The 11631-nt window shown below is 58.8% G+C and overlaps 1 protein-coding gene across 2 annotated transcripts; it reads left to right on the forward strand.

Moving 5' to 3' along the window:
- The first annotated feature begins 457 nt into the window (after positions 1–457).
- On the forward strand, positions 458–10562 carry ASB10 (ankyrin repeat and SOCS box containing 10). 2 transcript variants are annotated; one of them, XM_054593468.1, is made up of 6 exons: positions 458–797; positions 1532–1799; positions 4627–5146; positions 9438–9551; positions 9830–10015; positions 10167–10562. In XM_054593468.1, exons 1-5 carry the CDS (start codon positions 551–553, stop codon positions 10013–10015), a joined length of 1335 nt encoding a protein of 444 aa, XP_054449443.1. In that variant the 5' UTR covers positions 458–550; the 3' UTR covers positions 10167–10562. The 2 variants fall into 2 exon arrangements, with proteins under 2 accessions (XP_054449443.1, XP_054449442.1); XM_054593467.1 differs by lacking the exon at positions 458–797 and adding an exon at positions 988–1376.
- The last annotated feature ends 1069 nt before the right edge of the window (positions 10563–11631 follow it).

The raw sequence follows: 11631 nt of genomic DNA on the forward strand, positions 1-11631 counted from the left end.
GGGAGGGTGGAGGTATGGGACTAACTGGTGACATTTGGGAGGACATAAAAAATGAATGTGTACCCACCTGCCCTCCGCCTGGGATCAGAGCCCAGGCAGCTGGGGGCCTCGTGGTGGAGCCCGTGATAGATGAGGCGGAGTGAGAAGCAGCAGCTGGACAGCCCCGCCCCGCCCCGCCCCTTCCAGCCTCCGCTCTGCAACAAGCCATCACACCAGGGCCCGGCCCCCGCCCGCCCGGGGCTCCGTCTTCCTCCACCTGTGAAACTGTGGCGGATGCCACCATCCGGGTGGTCCCTTCAGTGCTGCTGTGAACCACTCGGGGTGAAGCTGGTGGCTGGAGGGCTCCATCCTCGCTCGCCCTCCAGGCCCCTCCCCAGTTCCCACTGCCAGCTTGGGCCTCATTCCGCAGGACTGAGAGCCAGGATAGTCGGGCTATTTATGGCTGGGCTCTCCTGCCCCTCCCCCAGGGGCCTCACCCGCTCGGGCCCAGCACCCGCCTGCCCAGTGCCCTGCGTCCCGCTTCTTTGACTCTCTCTTCCACCAAACGGCCATGCCTGGGAGCAGGGGCTCCCCTCCCCACTGGGGACACCATGTGGGGAGCTTCCCTGCGGCCCCGGCCCGCCCGGCCTGGGAGCCCCCGCGGCTGTCGCCGCTGCTGTGCCGTGACATGGCCCTGCAGAACGCGCTGTACACCGGAGACCTGGCGAGGCTGCAGGAGCTGTTCCCCGCGCACAGCACGGCCGACCTGCTGCTCGAGAGCCGGGCTGCGGAGCCGCGCTGGACCAGCCGCCAGCCGGGTGAGGACGGGGGCTGCACTGGCCGCAGCGGGCACGGAGGAGAAGCAGCAGCCTCTGGCAGTTTCTCCCTCTCCCCAAAGCTGCCTAAACCTTGGCCCGGGGGTGAAGTCATGCGGAGCCCAGAATAGCTCCTGGGAGCTGCGCCGCTGGGCAGGCTCAGCTCCAGCTCAGCTCGGAGACACAGAGACCCTCTCCCTCCACCTGCCTGTTTCCCTTCTTCTTGTCTCCTTGTCTTCGGCCCCCACCGCTCCTCCCCACACCCCTTCCTCATGAGCTGGTCCCCAGAAGAGTGCAGGGGGCAGGAAGAGTCCCTGGGTGACAGACATGCCCTCTGTGCCAGGCTGGTGGAGAAGCCCCGCAGTGAGCCTGCAGAGGACCCGAAGTCTGGCCCGGGACCCATCGTCACCCGCACGGCCTCAGGACCTGCCCTGGCCTTCTGGCAGGCGCTGCTGGCCGGGGACGTGGGCTCTGTCTCCCACATCCTTGCCGACGCCAGCACTGGCCTGACACCAGACTCCATCTTTGATACAAGCGACCCAGAGCGATGGAGGGATTTCCGCTTCAACATTCGCGCTCTGAGTACGGACCAGGGGCTCCGGGGGGTCCGCAGGGGAGAGGGGAGGCTGGGAACGGAGCTGTGGGCTCCCTCTTCCCGGCCTCTGCCACCTCTCCCATTGTCTGGCGGCTCTTTGCTTCCCTCCAGGGTCTGAGGCCCCTGTCTCCCCTCTCCCTAGGACTCTGGTCTCTGACGTACGAAGAGGAACTGACCACCCCACTGCACGTGGCGGCCAGCCGGGGCCACACGGAGGTCCTGCGGCTGCTGCTGAGGCGGCGGGCGAGGCCCGACCGCGCCCCTGGGGGCCGCACCGCCCTGCACGAGGCCTGTGCCGCCGGCCACACCGCCTGTGTCCACGTGCTGCTGGTGGCAGGAGCCGACCCCAACATCCCTGACCAGGATGGGAAACGCCCCTTGCACCTCTGCCGGGGGGCTGGCACCCTCGAGTGAGTGACCCCTCACCCCCGTCCCCATCCCGCTCCTGGGGGGCCAAAGCGGTGACCTCAGGAAAAATGGGGGAGCACATCAGCGGCGGACAGGCCGGTGGGCTGGAGGGGGGAGTCAGGGCGCGGCTGGGGAGCCAGCCTGCCATGGGGGACACAGCCAGGGGTCCCAGGAGGTCTGGAACGGCCCGGACTCGGGACAGGTCCCGCGTTCCCGGAGGCAGGGGAGGGCTGTGGCAGGGGCCAACTGCGTGGCCCGCGCTGGAGGACGCGCCTGGACTCATTCTGCGGATCCACACTGGACTGTAAGGTTGTCACACGTTCCCAGTTTATCCTGTGTGCCAGGACTATGGTAAGTGCAGCAACCGAGGCACGGTCCTGCCCTCGGGGACCAACTGTCCGGTGATCCAGGTGGGCTGAAAGGACAGCAACCCGTGCTCAGAGCCTGCTTTGGTCCCTGTGGACAGGGCCTGGTTCTCAGCTTGGCAGGTGGGGCATTTTCAGGCTGGGCACCCTCCGTCATGGGCTCAGGGACCGAGTTCCGCTCACCAAACTCAGGAGAAATAAAAGGATGTACCTAGATGTGACAACGCATCATCTACTGTAGGAAATATTCCAAATAATTATGCCCTAGGTGTGGGGGATGTTGGAGGGTGAGTCCCCACCGTTTTTTGATCGGCGTGGAACCCCACAAAGGAAGCCTTGCCAAGCCTGTGGCCAACTGCACCCATAGGGGAGGCCCTCCCTCTACTGATGCGCGGCTGCCAGAGTTCACACTCTGCCCCCGAACGGGCGGGCTTTGGATTCTCGGGGCCTCCTTTCATGGGCCTCCTTCCACCTGCGAACCTTGCCAGCCCTCAGAGGAGCCCTTTGACTTATCCTACTGAAGACGCGTCCTACGCCAGCATGGCCCGGGAGAGATACCATGACAGCCATGTGGTCATGGAAGGTTGTCTAGCAGCCTTGCCACTAGAATGAAAATGAAAATGGAACCGGTGGAATTAATTGTTTAAGCCGCGGTGCGATACACATGGCCCCCAACCCGCCTCCCAGTGTCAGGTGCCTTCGCGTTGTTGCGCCGCCATCACCGCCATCCGTCCGGCTCCTGAACTTTCCATGTACTTATTTGTTACTTTATTGGTTTTCAGATTAGAAAGGGGAAAGCGGGGAGAGGGAGGAACACTGACTTGCTGTCCCACTTACTCAGGCATTTATTCCTTGCTTCTTGCATGTGCCCTGACCAGAGATCGGACCTACAACCTTGGTGTATCAAGATGATGTTCTAACCAACTGAGCTACCCAGCCATGGCCAAGTCCTGAACTTGTTAATTTTTACAAAACTGTAATTCCATACCCATGGAACAATAACTTCACATCCCTCCCTCCCCGCAGCCCCCGGTCGCCGCCATTCTACTCTCTGTCTCTGCGGCTTGGACTACTCTGAGTCCCTCATATGAGCGGAATCGGGTAGTGTTTGTCCTTTTGTGACTGGCTTGTATCACTTAGCGTAGTGTCTTCAGGGTCACCCAGGCCGTTGCCTGTGTCAGGATCTCCTTCCTTTTTAAAGGCTGAATGAGATTCTGTCGTGTGCAGATGCCGCATGGCAGTTACCCGTGGGCCTGTTAATGGACGCTTAGTTGGCTTCCATGTTTTGGCCGTTGTGAGTAATGCTGCTGTGAATGTGGGCGCGCAGATATCTGTGAAACAGGCGAAATTAATTTTAATAATATATTTTACGTAATACAATGCATCCAAAATATTATCATTTCCGTATATAATCAGTACAAAAAACCTAACGAGATAGTGCACGCCCTTGTTCTGTATCGCCATCAGATTGCTGTGCTTTCACAATCTCAGCGAGTCTCAGCCAGGACTAACCACACCGCAAGCGCTCAGCAGCCACACGAGGCAGGTGGCTACTGTACTGGACGGCGCAGTTGTACACAGCCCCACATTTTTAGTTCTGGCCATGTCCAGCCCAGCCTCCCTGAGGCCGCCCCCAGCGATAATCCTTCCTCCCTTCCTTTCTGGAGTAAGCAAATGTATATCTAAAAATCTAAAATCATTATGGAGAATTTCAAACATGTAGAAATGTGGGCCGGGTGATATCATGACCCATCACCGTCCCTATGACCCATCCCCCGCCCAACACACCAAATGCTGCTGTTAAGAGCTCTTATGATAACAGCTTTTCAGGCAACAGCAGCACTTAGGTCTAGATTTCAGCAGTTGTCCCCATTCCGTAGAGGAGGAAGCGGGAGCTGATTTTAGCAAAGAGGCTAAGGCCCTGAGCCTTGGATTGTGGTGCACGTGACCTTCCACGGGGGCCTTCGTGAGGCAAACCTGGCTGGTCCGTTTTGGTTTTATGCTTCCTCATGCTCACTGCCAGGCCCCGCTTCACTTCCTCCTCCGGTCCCTCCAACTGCCCTGCTGCCCCTGGACCCGAAAGCCAGCTTCTCCCCCATGAGCTCGCCCCCGTGGGGCCTCCCCCACTGAACCTGTCGCAGGAATGCTGTGGGCATTAAACAAGGGACTGCAGGGGAGGCCCTCAGAAGGCACCTGTTTTAAGGGCATAATGGTGCCTCGTGACTTTTCCTGCCGTCGAGAGTTTAGTGCACAATTCCTGCAGGGAGTGTGTGAACTTGAAAAGCGGGCATTATAGATCCTGCAGAATGTTGCCAGATGACTAGGGACAAGGTGGAGGTGAGGGCCTACAGAGCCAGGAGCCACCCAAGGCCAACTCCCCACCCCCCGCTTGCTTCGCTCAGACTGGCAGGAGTGCAGGGTCTGCGCCCCGTTTTCCTCCCCACTGTCTTCTCGCCCTCACCAGGTGTGCAGAGCTGCTCCTGAGGTTTGGGGCGAAAGTGGACGGTCGTTCTGAGGAGGAAGAGGAGACCCCTTTGCACGTGGCCGCCCGGCTGGGCCATGTGGAGCTGGCAGAACTGCTTCTCAGACGGGGGGCATGCCCAGATGCCCGTGACGCCGAAGGCTGGACCCCACTGCTGGTGGCCTGCGATACGCGCTGCATGTCCCCCACCGATGCTGAAGCCACCGCAGCCCGCTGCCTCCGGCTGTGCTGCTTGCTTCTCTCGGCCGGCGCCGACGCTGACGCGGCGGACCAGGACAAGCGGCGGCCCCTGCACCTGGCCTGTCGCCACGGCCACGCCGCTGTCGTGGAACTGCTTCTGTCCTACGGCGTCAGCGTCAACGCTATGGACTACGGAGGACACACAGCCCTGCACTGTGCCCTGCAGGGCCCGCCCTCGGCCCTGGCCCAGAGCCCAGAGCATGTAGTGCGGGCCCTGCTCAACCATGGCGCCGTTCGAGTCTGGCCTGGGGCTCTCCCCAAGGTACGGGGCTGGGGGCAGAGGAAGGGAGACGAAGGCGTGGGGGCGGGAGACCTGCGCTCCCACATGCTCTCGATACGCCCGGAACACTTGGGCATTTGATAGGTCCATTCAGTCTGTCTTTTATTCCGCAAGTCAGTAAAGCCCAACAGGGGGCAAAGGTGAGGACACAGACCGGAGGAGGGGTATGTGTGTGCACACAGGCGCACATGTGGATCCATGTGAGTGTGCACCCCATGTGTGCGCATGTGTGGGGAAGGTGGACCGAGGGGAGTGGGGTTAGGTTGTAAGGCGGAGGCAGGACTGATGTGGGCAGAAGGAGTGAGCTGATAGAAGTGTTTCGGAGGCTCCGCCTGCCTGTGAGGCACTCACAGTACAGGGCAGGCTCCCCTACGGCAGAGCAGTGAGCCTGGGTCGCAAGTCCTGGGCCTCCTGACCACCTGCAGACTAGCGTGGTCCTGGTTCCTGAGCGCTGAGCAGGACAGGCCTCACCCAGTCCCGCTGCGGCTGTCCTGGCACCTGAGAAAAAGCCTTGCACTGTCAGTTTCGAATCTGCATCGTCTTTTCTGTTAATTTCCCCAAAGTGGGTTGACAGGAGGACCTGTGTAACTGACGCCTTGGCAGGGGGCCCTGTCGCATGCTGCGTCGTGTCTGGAGGGGGCTAAATGACGGCGTGAAGGGCACTGGGTCTTGGGTAGGGAACCGCGTTCTCCCAGGGATCGGGTCAGGGCTGACTTGGCTGCGGGCAGGTGCCCCTGCTTGTCCCGCCCAGCCCAGCCCCGTCCCGGATGCTCCCCTGCTGTCCCCTCCTCTCCCCTTCACTCGCAAACCTCGAAGCATCTGTCTAGATTCCTAAGCAAGACCAAATAATTAAACAGCCTGAGAGTTTGGCAGATTGGTCTCCCCTTTGGGAGAATACAAGAAAATCAACAATTAACACTAATTAATCTCCTATTAACACCAGATAATTAGGAGACAGGCAATTCCCTGTAATCTGACGGTGGCTCTGACAGCTAATGATTTCCCATAGTTGGGGACAGGGTGGGAGGAGGTGGCGGAACAGCAAGGGGGTTTCCCGGGACCCCACCGCCCGCCCCGCTGGCCCGGCTGCTCCCTGCCTCCCAGACCAAGGGGGCCGGCACAGCAAAGCGCCCCACTGGTCCCCTCATCCCGGCGCCCTGGTCAGAAAGCGCAGGGTCTGTTTCCCACAATCAGGCAGCTGTTCCAGGCTCGGCTGGGATGACTATTCTCTGGGCAGGAACTCCTCTTGGCGAAGGAGGCCCCCACGGCCCATCAGGGGCCACTACCCGCCCAGCCGGTTCTCCAGGCCACCACACCGGACTGGACACTGAGGAGGCCCAGCATTGATGCTTGTTCATGTGACTATAGGCCAGTCACTGGGATTTTGGGAACCTCAGTTCCCTGTGACCTACCAGTGATAGAAAGCTATCGGAGTGCAGCGGGTGATGGTCCTGACCAGACACCAGGCACTGTTTGAAGGTGTGTGACCTGCCACATGGGTTCCCTCAGTCCTCCGACAGCCTCCGAGATCGGTGGTGACTAAGAATGCAGCCTTTGGAGCAGGGCACACGACCTGTGTGACCCTTGGCACGTTGCTTAATCTCTCCGGGCCCTAGTTTCCTCATCCTTGCAATAGGGACATAACAGGATCCCTGCTTCTGTGTGCAGACTAAACGAGCTCACCCGTACGAGGCTATTTGGACAGGGCCTAACCTGGAGTTAGTGTTCAACAGCTGTTAGCGAGCGTTGTTCTGATATTCAGTAGCACTTGCAAAGCTGTTAGGCGTTATCCCAGTGTAGGATATCATTAGACAAGGGAGAGGGAGATGCAGGTTGGGATTCAGGAGGCTTCCTGAAGGGGGTGGGACTTGGAACAAGCCAGGCTTGACAAGCTGGAGGCACAGGCATCTGAGGCAGAGTACGAGACACGCTAGCGTGGGCAAGGAAGCACAGAGAGACCGGCCCCAAGGGCAGATAGGAGGGGCAGGTGGAGCGAGAAGGTTGGCGGGAACCAGCCTGCATTTTTCTAGCTCTGAGGAGTGAGGTGAAGAGGCCTGCCCTGGGCAGATGGGCTGGAGCAGCTCGGGTGAGCTCCACCCAGATGCAGGGCCGGAAGCAGAGGGCCTCGGGCATGGGGGTGCTTTCTCCAGGGGCCTGTTCCCTGGAGAAGGCCTTCCCCCTGCTCCCCTTCGCCGGCTGTGCCCAGGACATGCAGCTCTCCCAGCCGGCCAGGGAGAAGGGCCCCCTCTCCTTGCGCAGGGTGTTCAAACCTCTCATGTCCTAGGCCAGTGCATGGGTAAAGAGGGGGTTGTGTGCAGGGGTGCTGCCTGGGAGATGGCACTTAGATGTCCTCTGATTTTACGAAGAATCTGTGGTCACTGCCTGTAGCTGAACATAGAGCAAGACATGGAGAAGATGAAGCATGAATCTGCTAATGGGTATTATGTGCAGGCACGAGCGGGAATGATGGTACCTGTGTGGGTCCGACCTGTGCATGGCTGCCTTTCTGACCATGCAGACGGTCCCCCAGCAAGAGCAGCACCCCTGGCATGGCCTGCCCCTCACTGCATCAGGCCACGTCCTCAGAGGGGCCTTTCTTGACCACCCACCTAGGCCTGGGCCCTCCAGCCACGCTCAGTCTCCGAGCCTACGTGTTTGTTTGGTTTTTTTGGCAGCAGCATATCTGTAAGCTGTGTTTCCCTTTTGAAATAGAAACTCCCACATGACAAGGACCTGTCTGTTCTCCTTACGGCTAGGTCCCTGGTGCTTGGCCCACAGTAGTTCTCAGTAAATATTTGCTGAATGAAGAAATGAGAGAATGGATCAGGTGGGGTAGCTCAGTTGGTAAAAGCATTGTCCCGATACACCAAGGTTGTGGGTTCGATCCCCAGCTCAGGGCACATACAAGGATTAACTAATGAAGGCATGGATAAGTGAAACAACCAAATGATGTTTTCCTCTCTCCCTTTCTCTCTCTAAAATCAATTAAAAAAAAAAAAAGAAGTGAGAGAATGAATCTGGCTCCATCTTGGTCCCGCCCCCACTCCTACGTCAGGTCCCTGCTGGCCCCTCCTTTCTCCGCAATGCCCTCTGGGCTCCAGATTTTTCTCCTTCTCCGCCCCAGGCCCCCACCCTGAAAACCCCTCCCTGACCACCAGGCCCTGCTCCGCCCCCCCAGCCCCGCCCTTGTAGCCATCTCTACTCCTCACTTGGCATTGGGCAGATTCATTAGTCTTTTTTTAAAAAAGATTTTATTTATTTATTTTTAGAGAAAGGGGAAGGGAGGGAGAAAGAGAGGCAGAGAAACATTGATTGGTTGACTCCTGCACGTTCCCCAACTGGAGACCTGGCCCACAACCCCATGCCTGTGCCCTGACATGGACTCTAACTGGCAACACTTTGCTTTGCGGGACGACGCCCAACCCCCTGAGCCACACCAGCCCGGGATCATTACCCCTCAGGATCTCCAGCCTCAGCTCAGGGACCCCTTTCCCATCCAGAAACATCCAGCAGAGAGCCTTACGGAGGCTGGTGATAGAGAAGGATGCTGTAGTAGTAAAAGGTCAAGAGCCACATTGCTGGCCTTGGGCTTTGGCACTAAAGCTTGGGCAAGTCCCTTAATTTCTATGTGCCTCAGTTTCCCTTGTCTGTAAAATGGGGACAATCACAGCTCATACTTTGTAGGGACAAGGATTAAGAGATGTAATACGTGTAAAGTGCTAAGAAAAGTATGTGGCATAGATTATGCACAACAGAAGTGTTAGCTAATGGATTGGTTTCCTGTCACAGCCATAACAAAGGACCACAAACCGGGTGGCTTCAAACAATGGAAATGTTTTCCCTCACATTCCTGGAGGCTGGACATTTGAAATCCAGCTGCAGGCAGGGCTCGTTTCTTCCGCAGGCTCTGAGGGAGAATCTCTTCCCTGCCTGTCCCCAAGCTTCTGGCGGCTGCCCAGTTTTGGCATTCCTTGGCTTGTCGGTTCATCGGTCCAATCTCTGCCTGCATCGTCACATGGTGTTGTCGCTGCATGATGTCTGCATTTCTGTTTTCTCTTTTTATAAAGACGGCAGTCATGTTGCATTAGGACCCACCCTGAAGACCTCATTTTAACTTGAGTACATCTGCAAAGACCCTATTTCTAAATAGGTCACATTTATAGGTCCCAGGGAGTAGGACGGCAACTTACCTTTTGGGGGACACCCGGCGTGAACTGACTGGACCCTGCAGTGGGGGTAACCCTGGAAACGCTGATGTCTCGGCCTCCCCCAGGTGCTGGAACGCTGGTGCATGTCCCCGCGGACCATCGAGGTCCTGATGAACACCTACAGTGTCGTGCGGCTTCCTGAGGGGGCTGTGGGCCTGGTGTCTCCTGAAACTCTGCAGGTGAGACTCCAGGACCCTGACCACACAATCACGCAGCCTGCCCAAGAGACCCCCACCTACTGAAGGGAAGCCCCGTTGGTCCCCCTATTCTGCCCCACACAAATTATCCAGAGATCCTCTCATGTCCCAGAAAAGAAAACTCAGAGTGACCACTCCAAATCCTCCCGACTCCCAAGAGGCTCCTGGCAACACCCACTGGCCACCAGCCTCCCCCTGTGGGAGGAGCGGGTGCCACTAGCCCAAGGCTGCCTTCGCTGAGGCCCCTGTTCCGTCCCCAGAAGCACCACCGTTTCTACTCCTCCCTCTTCGCCTTGGTGAGGCAGCCCAGATCGCTGCAGCACCTGAGCCGCTGTGCGCTCAGAGCTCACCTGGAGACCCGCCTGGCCCACGCCCTGCCCCGCCTGCCCCTGCCGCCCCGCCTGCTCCGCTACCTACAGCTGGACTTCGAGGACGTGCTCTACTAGGTGAGCCCTGGGTTCTTTGGGCAGTCCCAGCGGGTTTTTTGTTTTTGTTTTTGTTTTTTGCGGGGTCAGGGGAGGGTAGGAGGCAAGAAAAGGGTTGGAGGCAGGGTGGCCAGAACCAGCCAGCCTTCCAGCGTGCCGGACCTCTCCAAAGGCACATCTCTGTCCAGAGGAACACCGTGTTTTGAGAGAGGCTGAAAGCAGATGCCCCAGGCCCCAGGGGCGCCGGACCACTTCTCATGGTGCCGCAGACCCAGGGCTGAACCGAACCAACTCAAGCCGAGGTGGCCCCCTCCGCACGAGGTCCATCTCCACAGGGAGAGTGGATGCTGCCATTCCCACCAGGGAGAGGCAAACGGACCGTGTTTGTTGGAGAGAGAGAGAGAGGACTCATGGCAAGTAAGACTCTCGTCTTGGGGGGGGGTCTCCTGAGGTCCGCGCTGGCTGATCGAAATCCTGTATGCATATTAAAGTCTCCAGACCTGTGTATTTGGTGCTGTCTCTAACAGGCCTGACCAACATTGGGACTGACAGTGATGGCCTCTCAGTTGGCCAACTCACAGGGGACTCAGGGTGGGGAGACTGGATCTGCCTCATGGTGCCAGTGGCGTCATCTTCCCCCTCTGGCATCCACCCGTGGTTGAGGGATCCCAGATCCCTGCCCCTCTGGCCCATGATGCGGCAGAATGGCTGCCCAGCGATAGTGTCAGAAAAGGCCCCAAGGACCGCTGGCCAGTTGCCCTCACTGGCCAGCGGTCCTTCGGGCGGCTTGCGTAGGGCAGATCCTCAGCAGATGAGGCAGTGCAGGCAGTGAGGCAGGCAGCCTGGGAGTGGGGTGGTGACCTGAAGGGCAGAAAGGCCAATGAGGTGGGCGTGTGGCTGATGAGCAAACATGGAGGGGTAACCATGGTTCAGGAAAGAGTGGAAGAGCCACATTTTAAAAAAACAAAACCCATAAAAAAGCTCTCCTGCTTGCCTGTCCTGTAGGTCAGGAAGCATCGGATGCTCACCTGGTTTCTGCCTCTCTATCTACTCCTTCTAAATATAGCTTCGTGGCGGCAGGAGCTGAGCTGAAAGTTACACCCTTGGGTTCTAGTCCTGCTCTGCCATTAACTTAGGGAACATAAGTCTCTTCCCCTCTCTGGGCTCGTTCCCGCATCTGTAAAACAAGACAGGAGGGAGTCCCTGAGGGTGTTTGCAGCACCAGGATTTTAAGTACCTGCAGGGGTCCGCAGCAGCCAGGAGCCCGCCTGCAACCACAGAAGGGAGGCGGAGTTGACCGCAGCCGTAGAGCAGCCAATCAAGTGCACTGTGATCCGTGACGACAAGGGTTGCTAGACAGACTTCCCAGGGCCTCGGAGTGCGCACGCGCCGACGTTCACGACTTTCCCGCCAACAGCCAGGAGCATAGCAGCGAAGGGTGGGCCCGAAGGGCGCGAGGCGGCGGGGGCGGGGCGCGGAGGGCGCGACGCTCGACGGGGAGTGGAGTGAGCAGCTGAGCAGGAGCGGGGCGGAGGTGAGTGAGCCGGCTTCCCACCCGACCTTTCGGGCCGTGGGCTGATCGGCTGGTTTGGCGTCCGGTCGCGGGGCACGGCGCGAGGACGGGACTGCTTGACGGA

The sequence above is a fragment of the Pteronotus mesoamericanus genome, unplaced genomic scaffold (assembly GCF_021234165.1).
Source record: "Pteronotus mesoamericanus isolate MK-2021 breed Mesoamerican mustached bat unplaced genomic scaffold, CSHL_Meso_final scaffold_409, whole genome shotgun sequence".
Classification (NCBI taxonomy): domain Eukaryota; kingdom Metazoa; phylum Chordata; class Mammalia; order Chiroptera; family Mormoopidae; genus Pteronotus; species Pteronotus mesoamericanus.

Coding starts and splice junctions, on each gene's coding strand:
- ASB10 (XM_054593467.1), top strand. CDS start 1,067: ATGAGCTGGTCCCCAGAAGAGTGCAGGGGGCAGGAAGAGTCCCTGGGT. Junction 1,800..4,626: donor CGGGGGGCTGGCACCCTCGA/GTGAGTGACCCC, acceptor CGCCCTCACCAG/GTGTGCAGAGCTGCTCCTGA. Junction 5,147..9,437: donor GGCCTGGGGCTCTCCCCAAG/GTACGGGGCTGG, acceptor GGCCTCCCCCAG/GTGCTGGAACGCTGGTGCAT.